This window comes from Rattus norvegicus, chromosome 9 (assembly GCF_036323735.1).
Source record: "Rattus norvegicus strain BN/NHsdMcwi chromosome 9, GRCr8, whole genome shotgun sequence".
NCBI lineage: Eukaryota > Metazoa > Chordata > Mammalia > Rodentia > Muridae > Rattus > Rattus norvegicus.
The window spans coordinates 71,490,231-71,503,156 of NC_086027.1; the positions used below are offsets into that span (position 1 = coordinate 71,490,231).

The 12,926-nt window shown below is 44.5% G+C and overlaps 1 protein-coding gene across 3 annotated transcripts in view; it reads left to right on the plus strand.

The window, feature by feature from the left end:
- The window catches only part of Pard3b (par-3 family cell polarity regulator beta), a 1,028,687-nt gene that overhangs the window by 957,873 nt on the left and 57,888 nt on the right, over window positions 1-12,926 (plus strand). For all 3 annotated transcript variants that reach the window (XM_039083322.2, NM_001191808.2, XM_063266952.1), the window contains 1 exon segment: window positions 3,681-3,760. In XM_039083322.2, coding sequence (XP_038939250.1) covers window positions 3,681-3,760 — 80 coding nt within the window.

The window sequence follows — 12,926 nt, forward strand, 5'->3', positions numbered from 1 at the left end:
ACCCACGTGAAAGAAGTCAAGTATGGCTTGTCCCAAGGACAGCAGAGACAGAAGAATCTCTGAAGATCACTTGCCAGCCCGCCTATAGACTCCTTGGCAAGGTCCAGAGCTTTAAGAGAGATCCGATTTAGGGGTTGGGGACTTAGCTCAGTGGTAGAGCGCTTGCCTAGCAAGCACAAGGCCCTGGGTTCAGTCCTCAGCTCTGGAAAAAGAAAAAAAAAGAGAGATCCGATTTAAAGAAAAGGGGGAGGGGTGGCAGCAGGGTATCATACACATTCCACAAACCACTGCAGTGCAGTACCAAGTGCTGTAGTAGCAGACCGAGGGGGCTATTGCTAGTAAAAGGCACACTATCTTTTAAGACTCTGTTTCTACCTTACTCAAATTTTGACATCTCTAAAATCTGTGCTGCTGCTGCTGCTTATTCTTTCTATTTCTATTTGGGATGTGTCCTATTGCTCCTCCTTCTTTCTTGTCCCCCCCCCAAAAATCTCCTCATTCATATTCAATCGCAGATGAAGCATCAACACCCATCTGAAGCTGTCTTCAACTCTCCCAGGTGCTGCCTCCTTCCCCAGACTTCCACTCTAGCATGATGTCATCGAGGCATAATTGTTTGCAGGTCTGCCTCCTCAAGAGCGAGGGCTGCATTTCTTCATCACTTGGAATAAAATGCCTCATGTGTGTTAGGATACAGGAGGTGCTGGGTGATTGCTAACTGCATGGCTGCCCTGCACAGAGCTGTAAAGTCCATAGAGAGGCACACAGAGAGATGCCCAATTGGTGAGGAACAGAATCATCTTTGATGTGCAAACATCCTGCCTGTCTTGAAATCAGGCCCAACGTCTCCCCCTTTCATGGGGCTTTTCTTAACACCTTCAGTTTCCATCTGTGCTACAAATGGTAGCTTCCTGATGCTACTCCACCAGACGATCTCACTACATTCCTAATGCTTGTTTTCCCAACAAGACAGAAAGATCCTTGAGGATAAGGGTTGTGTCACATCTCCTTGAGTCTAACATGCTTGTGAGATAGCTCCCCAGAGCAGCAACAGGCAAGGGGTAGTACTCCCTTAGTCACCACATGTAGACCGCTGTCCTCATGAGGCCAACTGCCTCAGGGTTTTATTGCTGTGAAGAGACACCACCACCAAGGCAATTCTTATAAAGGAAAACCTTTGCAGTTTCCGAGGTTTAGTCCATTATCATCATATCAGGAAGCATAGTAACACGAAGGCAGGCATGGTACTAGAAGAGCAAGAGTTCTACATCTTGACTGGAAGGCAGCCAGGAAAAGACTGTCTTCTAAGCAGTTAGCAAGAGAGTCTCAAAGCCCATTCCAACAGTGATTCAAGTCCTCCAACAAGGCCACACCCACTCCAAGGCCACACCTCCTAATAGTGCCACTCCCTGGGCTAAGCATATTCAAACCACTATACCAGCTCAACTTCTGGATGGCTATCCTAAAAGTATTAAATTGTAGCTGTAAGGCTAAACAAGGATGATTTGTGAATGTCTTGAACAATGAGGGTTCAAAAGCATGTTTCCCCAATATCCAGCATCAGTATTCTTCAACCCAACACTGATATTAACATGAATTCTGCCTAAGAAATCACTAAAAAATACATGAGTTTTGGCTGTGGTGGTATAGACCTGTAATCTAAGCATCCAGGATATCCATGAGTTCAAGGGCAGCCTGGGCTACATAGTGAGACCCTATCTCAAGCACAAACCCATAGACAGCAACAACTAGGGCTTATGTTTCTATTTTTTCACTTATTTTTCTTTGCCATTTACACATGCTTACCGGTCTTTCGCCATCCTCATCCCTGATCTCAGGAAACTCAGTAGTGCTGAGCATGCAATCCCTTATTCTCAGAACTTCAGTGTGGTGTTTTAAGAAATAAGGAAGAAAGAAGAGAAAAGGAGGAAGGAGGGAAGAAAGGAGGAAAAAAGAGGAGAGAGGAAAGGAAGGAAAGAGGGAAAGAGGGAGAAAGAGGGGGAGGGGGATAAAAGAAAAGAAAGATAAGAAAAAGAAGAGGAAGAAGGAGAAATAATGAGGTTGAGGGGTCATGTTGCCTGGGATACCAAGGGAATTGGAGGAAGGAAATGGAGGGTGGTTATGATTGTACATATGAAAATATTAAAAGTATCTTTCCAACTTCTGTTCCATGTATGACTGAAACAAAGGTTCTCAGGACTGCTGCTACACGATAGCTAGAGAGCAGAAATCATTTTATTCTGCCTGCACTGCTTGCCATAATACCCCGCCAGCAGTACATGCCCTACACAAACACCCTAACCAAGATGGGACTGCGGAGATGTATAGAACACCTAGACTCCTGATTTCCTCCTAGTGAGGAGGAAATGGTTTCAGTTGCTGACTACACCTAGAAAGGTTTCTACTACTGACTTCGACAGTTGTTTCCTGTTTTCTGGCAAACTCCCCTCCTCTCTACACAATTATCATAGTAGAAGTTTTCTGTTTACCTTTTCCATGGCCGCCCTAGCATAAAAGCAAGCATATGAGTAGCCCACAATAGCATATGTGCTCACATGAGTAAAACACCAGCCAGAGGGCAAATGCTTTCCCCGTGCCTATTGTGTATCTACCCTACTGCCTCATGTGATAGATATAGGAGGATCAGGTGGAAGGCCTTGGTGTTCAGCACCTACTGGATATAATCACTTCAGGACCTCAGAGGCTGAGGAGAAATGGTTCCAGAGAGGTGAAAAGGAAAACATAAGAAGGGACCGTGCCTACAAAAACCAATGTTATCTAGACAACATTCATAGTTTCCAAGTGGTTGTCCATAAGGGACAGAACCAAATGAAGTTCGGGATAGAAGGAATGGCTCCATAGATGCTGTGTAGTAGATCTATAGTTAAAATCAATCCCTGTTAGTACAGAATCGCTCACTGCCTTTTAAAAGCACAGCCAAGGAAGGAGCATCAAGATGGCTCAGGAGCAAAGGCTCTTGCTACCAATCCTGACAACCTGTGATCAGTTGCTGGGGTCCAGGAAAGAAGAAGAGAGTGGACTCCTATAATTTGTCCCCCAACATCTGCTCATGCAGCAGGCCTGGTGCAGACACATACCAACACATACATACAATAATTAACTTAAACAGAGCCTAGAGGAGCCCTGACAATGCAATGATTGAATGTGATGTGGCATCTGCGATAAGGTCCTGGGGACAGAAAGAATCTTCTGCAAAAATATGAATAAGCTCTGAGCTTTAGTTAAGAGCAATGTACCAGTATTGAGTCACTAACTGTAATAAGTGTACCGTTCTAAAATAAGAGGACTGTAGCTAGCAACCTAGGCATAGGGTATTTGGGAACTCACTCTACCATTGGCTCAGTTTGTCTATAATTTTAAATCTGTCCAAAAAAACTAAAATCAATTTTGCAAAGTAGAGGACATGCCGTGTAGAATATTCCTGGCAACAGAAAGAGGAAGGAGTTGACCCTTCTTGAAAGAAGGGACTGTTGTCAAATGCCATGTTTGTAGCTCAATCATCAGTGCCTGTAGCAATGCTGAGTGCCTGCTCGCTCTCCCCAGGTTGAATTTTTGGCAGGCGGCTGCAACATTTGTGCACTGATTATAATTTTGAGATGCATTGTCAGTAACCAGGGTATATAATGGATCTTCAACTCTAATTACTTTCCTCTCCACAGGTGTCTGGAAAGGGTCCAGACGGGAGCGCACACAACCTCCGCTTTGAGGGGATGGAGCGGCAGTATGCATCCTTACCCAGGTAGGATATAGAGGGGTCTCCCATCCCCAGATCACCCACGAATGAAGCCTTTAGAGATGTCTGTGTGAACTAGGAATCTGGCTTTGCGATAGCGAATATGGCTGAGTTTTGCCTTACTGCCGTCTGCTGTGGTCTGGCTGCCATCTTCCCATGTGCACTAATAATTGAAACACTTGTGGGTTGTTTTTTAAGGGGAGAAAATAGTATATCATTGCAATTGAACATGTCAGCGAGAATATTGGATACTGAATGGAAATCCTAAGCCATTGCTATAAAAATGGTATTGAACATCCTGCACCAAGCTTAGAGACAATAAAATAGTAAATCCTGTGTCCTAGAAGTTTCTGAGAGAAAGGGCAGCCCGGCCTTAACCTTGGAGCTTCAGGTGAGTGTTAAAAAGAGGAGAGAAACTTGAGCCTGGAAGGTGTTTTTAGAATCTGTGTCCTTGAGGCAATAAGCTAATATTTTTAAGAGGCACAGACAAGTGGGTGGGTGGGGAAATAGAAAGAACTCCGTGGGAAAAGTTGGCTTGGCCAAACTGACCTAACTTGATCCCCTTAGGCTGTAAGGAGACACCCCTGAAAATGAGATACAATTCGCAAAGGTTGGGGCTGTTATCTGAGAGGTGTGGAGTCCAGTCTTGTTAGTCTGCAATCAGGAGCGCACGACAAAGAGGAGACCTTTCCAAGATTACTTACAGCCAGCTTCCCTGGGAGTCTGATAAATTGAGAGTGTGAGAACTATCGTGTTCAAAAAGGAACAAAGAAGGGCCAGTGCCAGCCACCAGCCTGAAGTAACTGAGTATCACCCCAGAAAGGGCAACAGAGGAGGCTACTCGGTCATCAGATGGGCTGCTGGGCCGCTGACTCGGAGACACAGTCGCTATTGAGTGGTCTATGGGCTCTACTGTGGGTGAAGTGACAGCCATAATATCCTGAACTTTGTATCAACCGCAGCCTAGGTGAGCATCTGCTCTTAGGAAAAGTATGTTAGGGCTGGAGAGACACACGGCTTGCCCCACAAGCATCGACCATGAGGAGGAGGAGTTCAGATCCTCGAGTACCCAGGTAGATGGCAGGTGGATGTCGTGTCCCACCTGAAATCCCTGCTCTCCTAAGTCGGAGGATCCCTGGAACAAAGCAGGCTAAGCAGACAAGCTAGGACTACAAGCTCTGGGTTCAGTGCACTCTTAAGGAAAAGGATCCCTGAAGAAAACTGGAACTGCAAGCTCTGGGTTCAACTGAGATACCCTGCCTCAAAGAGGAAGATAGTTCAAGAAGGAAAGGCTCCTGATGTCAGCTTTAGGCTTCTACACAAATAGGCACCAATGTCAGATGTACCCATGCAGGTACAACACACACACACACACACACACACACACACACACACACACACAAACACCACATATACACATGAAAAAAATCAAATGCTGATTTTTAAAAAAACAATAAAACCTTAGATTTAGCAGGGCACAATTTTTAACATTTTCCCAGGTATGAACAGGAAGTATAGACTTGAAAAGCTCTGGTGCAGCTGTATTTTATGTATCTCCGTTTCCTTTTTATGTTATCACATAAGGGAGTTTTCCCCTTCTTCCACCCCCTCCCCATCCATGATTAGTTTCCTGCCCCTATTTTTTCCTTGGCTTAGCATTTTGTTTTCATTTTGAAAAATGGAGTCATTTCCAAACTCCATTTGAAATACAAGGTTTCCGGCTTTCACTGTTGAAGTATATGGAAATTGCGGTTAAGGCAAAGAAAGGAGTAGATTCTTAAGGGAAATGGGGAAGGGAGGGAAAAAAATCATTTTAATGTCTTCCTGGCCAGCTTGCATCCTGAGTTTAGGAACTTTTATATATATATATAAATCAAAAACACAGAAATAACATTTAAAGTTCTATAAATCTCACTCATTTATTAATTCCCCTCTTCTAGTTGTTCACCTACTGTATAGACAAGGCCCTGAGGATATGGAATGGTAGACATAGTCCCTGTCTGTCCTTGGGATCCTGTTTGGTAAAAGGGGCAAGCTGTAGGCCTTTTCTGCTGACGTTGAAATGCTCAGAGTTGTAGCACAGGCCTCTAGGTTTCTATTCCTGTTTGATTTCCCTAATTGGCCCTGAAAAGCCCAATCCTGACTGCAAACAGGTCTGTTTAGGAATAAACCCTGCTGAAGGAGTTTCAGGACAAAGACAATGTGCGCATGTGTCTGTGGCCCAACCGCTATCAGCACGATGTTTGAATTGGCAAAACCCTGGCATCTTTAAGACATCATCAGTGCAGCTGACAGAGAAGCATCTTAGAAAATAATGCTGGCACCAAGTCCCTTCCCAAATACAATGGTAGGAATGGCTTGCTGTTTGTGTGGTCAGACCTCTATGACTGCCTTTTAGACAGAAGTCTCCATGACGAAGCTGAGACCAGAATCTTAGTACAGAATGCACATACCAGTTTCTACCTTAGAAGCCCAAAAAGAGAACACACAGTTCCCTCTCAGGCTGTGTGTGTACCCTCCCTGGAGTCTGCGTTTGCCTAGTGAGAACCAGAGGTGCTGAGACACATGCATGGCTGGCCTGTGAGGTGTGCAAATCCAGTCCTGAGGAGAGCCTGTGAAACTGACCTGGTTTTCAGCATTCCCACCTAGGTATTATCCCGTCCTCCTAACGGAATCACACCAGCTCGATGCTCTCTCACACCAGCCGGGGACAAGGGAAAAATGCTCTGTGGCGTTCTTTATCACAGGCCCTTCTTTATCACAAAAGCTGGGAGAGTTTAAATATTTATGGAATTAAAATTTTAATTAAAGCTAGGACTCGGTCTAGCTAGGAAAGTCATTGGCGATCCTTCCAGAGCATTTGGCCTGCCACTGGCTGACTTGGCTCCTAGGTTGTTCATTGAGATGTCAAAAGAGCTTCTAAGGCAAAATCAGTAACCTTGACTTATATGTCAAATTTGGAAGCCTGGATAGAAAATGTATCCTCATCTAGGGGCTCATTCCTAAGCTTTTGGGGAACTCCATCATCTTTAAGGCAAGCCCAAGCAGGCGGCTGTCAAGCTAAATGACACTACACAAAAATAAAACAGAGCCCCAGCTAGTGCAGGCAAAGACAATTCCTAGCACTGGGTAGTTAGGAGCTTGCCTGAGGCTAAGGGCTAAGCAATGTTAAGTGTTATTGTTAAGCAATGTTAAATCTTCTGCCTCCAAAAGAAAATGACTTTATTTCTTTTCTCCTGAGGCTGGTGTCTCTAGAAAGCCTGGTAGCTTGTAATACAACCTCATTAGCAAACCCCAGCCCTTGAAGAGGGCCAGTCTTACCAGTCTGTGCAGCCCCAATTTTCTTTGGTAGTAAACAATGAAATCAGTATCCCTTTAGTCTGGCCTGACACAAATTATTACCTACTCTCTGCAGGTGAGTGACTGTTTTCTGGGCTGTCCTAACAAGAGAACACTAAGGTGCACACTTTCACTAAGGACCTCGTTTCCATTCCAGCCTACCATCCCCTTTCAATTCGCCCAGGCTCCATTCTCATTTCACAGGCCCTTCAGCTGTGGGCTTTCTGTTCAGCCATCTCTCGAGTCTGCATCATTCATTCACCTGACCCAGTCCTGGCCCCCCTGGGATCCCATTATCCTACTCCCTACAGATGGCTCGGTGCACCAGCACCTGATGGTGCTCATCCAGGTCTGTAATCAAGTATGAGGTCCTAAGGAATGAGCAAAACAGCAAGACACCCCGCATCTCATCTGTAGTCCCCTGCACATGGAAGGTGGCTGGAGAAACTCATAAAACCCCTTTTATCATTTCCATTCCAAAATTCACATTAGGCAGCACCAGCTGGGCCCCTGCTGCTGGCCAGCATTCCTCTTAATCATGTGATCAGCTCCCAGGACTCTCCCACAGTGGATGTTCAGACCCTGTTCCACCAAGATGACTAAACATTCCCAAGCAAGGTCTCTAGAGATGACCTCATTTCCTTTCCGTTAGGACCCTGAGGCATCTGACATTAGGCCTGAACTTCTGCTCTCTGCAGCTCAGCCTGCTGTCTTCCCCAACACACACTTCCCAAAGGGAACGGAGGAGGGTCTAAGCTTGGAACCAGGCCATGTGTATGGGCCCAGCTTAGTCACTTACCACCTGTGTGGCCTTGGCCAGTGATCCAATTGTTCCAGGCTCTGCTTCCTCATCCACAAATTGGAGGTGACATCGGATTCTCCATCTAGTGGTGGCAGCATAAGGATCAAATGTGTGACAGTAATGTAATCAGTGAACAACCTGACATATTTGAGGTTTTTTTGTTTTGTTTTGTTTTTCTACTCATTTTTATTTGATCCATGGGGATGAGATTTTCCTTCCTATAATGAAGCAAGCTCATTCTCACTGGTGTCTCTGAGACCTGAGAACATGGACTTCTCTTTTCTGGGCCACATCTCTTTAAGCAGAACTCCCTTTGGGCTTTCTTCTCCAGAGGTGGCTCACCTGCACAGCGTCCATTCTGTGGAAAATGCAAGGTTAACAGCTGCATGTAAATTTGCTGAGGGTACTAATGCAAAAAGTGTAGGCTGGCCCTGGGAAAAGTCCAGGAGTGCAGAAAAGTAGTATAGCAAACTACTGTGATTTGAGCCGTAAGCTGTGCTGATGGACAGTGCAGCGGACAGTGGCTCCTTTAGCAAGGGAATCCATATAACAGATCCACAGTTTTGACTTGGATCTAAGCAAGAAGACAGGGCCTCTTTCCAGCAAGATGTAAGTACAGGTCTAGGACCCTGCCCAGAGTAGAAGGCTAAACATGCTACTCTAGCTGCTGTAGCAGACAATATGAAAACTTCACCCCTTTCCCTCCTGAGAGGAGCCCCAAATACGTTGCTTAGATCTGGGCACTGTTGGCTCAGGACAAGGGTGACAAGCATGCTTTAGGGCATATAGCTAGGGAGGACAGGGTTATCTCCACATACCCAACTTTGGTCCTCCACCTACAAATGGTGGCTCTATTTCTACAGCCTTCTGACCATGACCTAGTCCTTCCACCTGATTCCACTGACAGCTGGTTCTTTGGTTATAAAATCTCTCCTATACCTTGAAGGAGTCTATTCTCATCATCTTAATGAAGAATCCAATGGAATGGGTAACCTCCTACCTCTCTTGCTGAGACCCCAATCACAACTGTCGGCTTCTCACACCTGTCTTTTCAGTTCAGGAACAACTCAGAGTCCCCATGCCAAAATATAAACAGCCTCCCTCCCCGCTTCCTTCCCTTTATCTTCCATGACGTTTGTTCCTCACCCCTGTACTGCTCTAAACACTTGGAATTGCATTGTCTGTTGATGTGTTCTGCTCTCATTGGTCTAGAATTCCTAGGAGGAAGGAACTTAGCCTCATACCGCTAGTCACACCAGTCACTGCAGGCAGGACCACACATACAGCAGGCTCTCACTACACTGGGATAGAGATGAGCATACATTTGTTTTCATTCAAGTAATTTAGGAGAAAGAAATTCTCTAGAGCTTTCTTGACAGTCTGTCTTAAGACTGTTTTCCAATATAGTAAAGATTTCTCCATGAGAACGCCTCTTTTCCCTGGAATCAATACAAGTCCAGACTTCTGAACAGTTAACCCTTCTTTGCATTTACCACATGCCAGGCACCTTTCCTTGCACTTTGCATGTATTGACTGACTTAATCCTAGCAAGACCCCCTTGACTCAATAGCAGCCCTGCTCTCCTGTTCAAGGGCAAGGGCTCTGGGTTAAAGAAAGGAAATTGCCTGAGTTAAAAAGGGAAGTGACCGAGCTGGGACTTGAACCCATGCCACATACCTACCAGATGGTGGAGTTCACCACGGTAGCTCAACTTTTCTGGCCATGAGTCAGATCCACACGCTGGAGTTACAGTACTCCCTTATTTTATCATCTGTTTCACTTCCTCGCTAAACTATAAGTGCCTTTGAGGACAGGACTGTGTCTTATTCATCTTTGTATATGACACAGAACATTACTAATATTCAGGTTAAGTAATGCCTTTCAACCATCTCTGTACTGCTGTCATAAAATCAATTCCTTCCCCTTCCCGTGGGCCCTTCATTTGAAATATGAACAGTTTAATGTGTAATTGCTAGATGAACATTAGGCAGTATACTTTGCCTACCAAAAAGAGAATCCTGTTTTGTTAGAACACTCCTGAGACTGGAAAAAGCCATGTCGGCAAATTGGTACTTCGGTTCTTCAAGATTAAGAATAATAACTTCTCAAAAGGAAAAAGATTATACAAAACCTTTTGGCAGAACACTGTGTAGAGATAGAGAAAAAGAACCCTTTCCCCCTTCCCCCGACCAATGAAAGACCGTGCCAGCCACATCTGGCTTCTGGTCCTGATGTTGCACTAGCCCTTACAATGCACATCATTTGGGAGAAATCTACATCTCTGAACATCTCACACAATTTTCAGCTTGGCTGTGTGATGAGGAGCAATAGACTAGAGCTGATTTTGGATCAAACAGGCAACTTTAGAAGGGAAAACAGCTTCTCCTTTCTTCCTGGGAACCCAAAATAAGTTCTCTTCTAAGTATATTACCGGTGTTTTCAGATTGGATATGATTATATTCCAATCAGAAGAACCCTTCCTAAAAGCATATTCCACTGTCTACTACAGTGGGTTCGTTTGGTTGTTTGTGACTTTCTTGCCTATGTTTGCCTTTGTCTATCCTCAGAAAGACCCTGACCCCAGAGTCTTGGCTATCTATGAAGGCCTCTGTTCCCTGTGTTCTATCCCAGCAGTGTTTCATCTAGGCAGCTTTAGGTCCCTCCTCTCACTTCCTTCCATGCGGAAAGGCTCTCCTTTATAGGTTTCTTTGACTTCTCCAGTTGGCTTCTGCTTGCTGCTATTGAACTCTCATTGCCAAGCTCTCTCTACACCAATTCCTATGCCTACGCCTACACACACACACACACACAGAGAGAGAGAGAGAGAGAGAGAGAGAGAGAGAGAGAGAGATCACTTCCTATATAGATTGTGTTGACACTCAGGTTCTGCAAGGATTTTCCATCAGAGCCACACTAAAGATCTTCAGCGGAAGATAATCTAGCTCAATATTCAATTAAAACCTAAGCAATCAGAACATCGGGCAGGCAGGGTTGGGGATTTAGCTCAGTGGTAGAGCGCTTGCCTAGGAAGTGCAAGGCCCTGGGTTCGGTCCCCAGCTCCGAAAAAAAAAGAAGCAAAAAAAAAAAAAAAAAAAAAGAACATGGGGCAGATGTGAGAGGTGAGGTTGGTCAGCTGCATAACTGACTGCTCTCTGCCACATGCCAGCTTGTCAAATACCATGCTGTATGGACAGATATGGACTGTTCTAGCAGTCATGACAGGAGGTAGAATGCTCTACCAGAATCTGAGGCCCATTGGCTAAAATACTACTTCCCTGAAAGCCTTAATCAGGCAGTGTGGATCATGGTCCTTCTCTTGACCTTTCTCATGGGGCAACTTTATCTGAACGAACCTCCTCACCACCGGAGGCCTGCCCGGTGATGATTGCCTCTGCTCCTCTGCTGCCTGTGTGAATGCTCAGACACTATCAAAACCTGGCTGGATGGAATCACACACATCTGCCTTTGACAGAGTTTAATGTCTTTTGACAATCAGTGACATCCTCCTATCCTACCCCACCCCCAGCCTGAGCTCTCCCATCCTTTCTCCCCAAGTTCACTGGTTTGAAAATCTGGTCCCTCCTCTCCCTTCCCCAGTGGAGCAAACGGCCTGTTTAAATGACCTCTGACACTTCCTCAGTTTTAATGCTCAGGACAAAAAACGATGAATTAGCAGCCCTTTAATTCTTTGCAAGATGACTATGTGCGCAATGTCAACTCAAACTTCCTGAAAATGCAAAAAGCCCCGGCTCGGAATGTCGCTTTAAGATGCCAAACAGGCGAGATCAAGGGTTAATGCTACTGCCATATCATTTTTATGTCACTTAGTTCCTCGGATAAAAGTCCATTTTAATCAAACTTTTCATCATTTCCTCATAGGCAATATATTCTTGGTGCCAGTTAGAGTATTTGATATTAATTATTCAGTCGAAGGCCTCCATTATGAGTTTAGTTCGAATATTTGTGATTTAAAACATGTTAAGACCCATTACAGTACTGATGTCCCCAAAGTAATTTTAACTGAATCTTGATGGGCCATATATTAAATTCCATACATTTTTTAACTTTTTGTCTCATTCTCCATGGCAAATTCTAAACTGTTGCATATTGTGGGCTACGTACTCTTTTTAGAGGAAGAGTACATGCCTGCAAATTCAGGAGTGCCAAATCTGACATTACCTTGGACCTGAAATATGCTAAGCTTGGTATGTTGACTTCCATGTTTCCCCTCTTGCATGTATTTAAAGGAGTGTTAGCATTTACTTCCCGCCTCTCCAGCCAAAAAGTAAAGAAGGTTGTTTTGTGCCTAGACATCTGCTTAATTTAGACTGCTGCTCTCTCATTTCTCATAGTCCTTGGTAATTCTTGATGTTTTCCTATTTTATTACCATCCCACCATCTGCCTCCAGAAGCTCTGGAATTATGGTGGTGAATCTCTTCACAGTGCCGCACTGTTGTGTTCAATGTGCGTGTTCTCACTCTACACCCATTTCCTCCCTGGTGGTTACACATTCTGCCAGCTGTCTGCTACTATCCCTTGGCTCAGGTTCCTGGGTTTGCCTTATACAGGCATCCTTGTATTAACTTACTGCGTGCAGGTCATTAATTTATTCTTGTATCTGATGCAACTATTTTCACTGTCTGTGCCTTTTGGTTATTTTAGATAACACAATATCAGTACAACCTGTGAGCATACTGGGTGAAACATTTGTGCCTCACCAAATGTGGGATGGTAATATATTATCCCATAGGAATCATTAACAGTAAAATCACTAGGTATGTTTTTCCTCTGTATATACCAATATCCATATGAATTTACTTCAAATATCCCATATCTATTCCTGAATAAGTCAGTGGTATTTAGAAAGAAAACCAAGCCAAGGCAACTGAAGGAAGGGTGGGGGCAGGGATGCAAAATGCTTCAAAGCCTAGTAATTCATGTGTGTACTTTCATGATCTTATTCTGTCCTCTCCAGACACTTGTCTATTAGTCCTCACGATGTTTTTTGGTTAATAATGACAAAGTCTTCA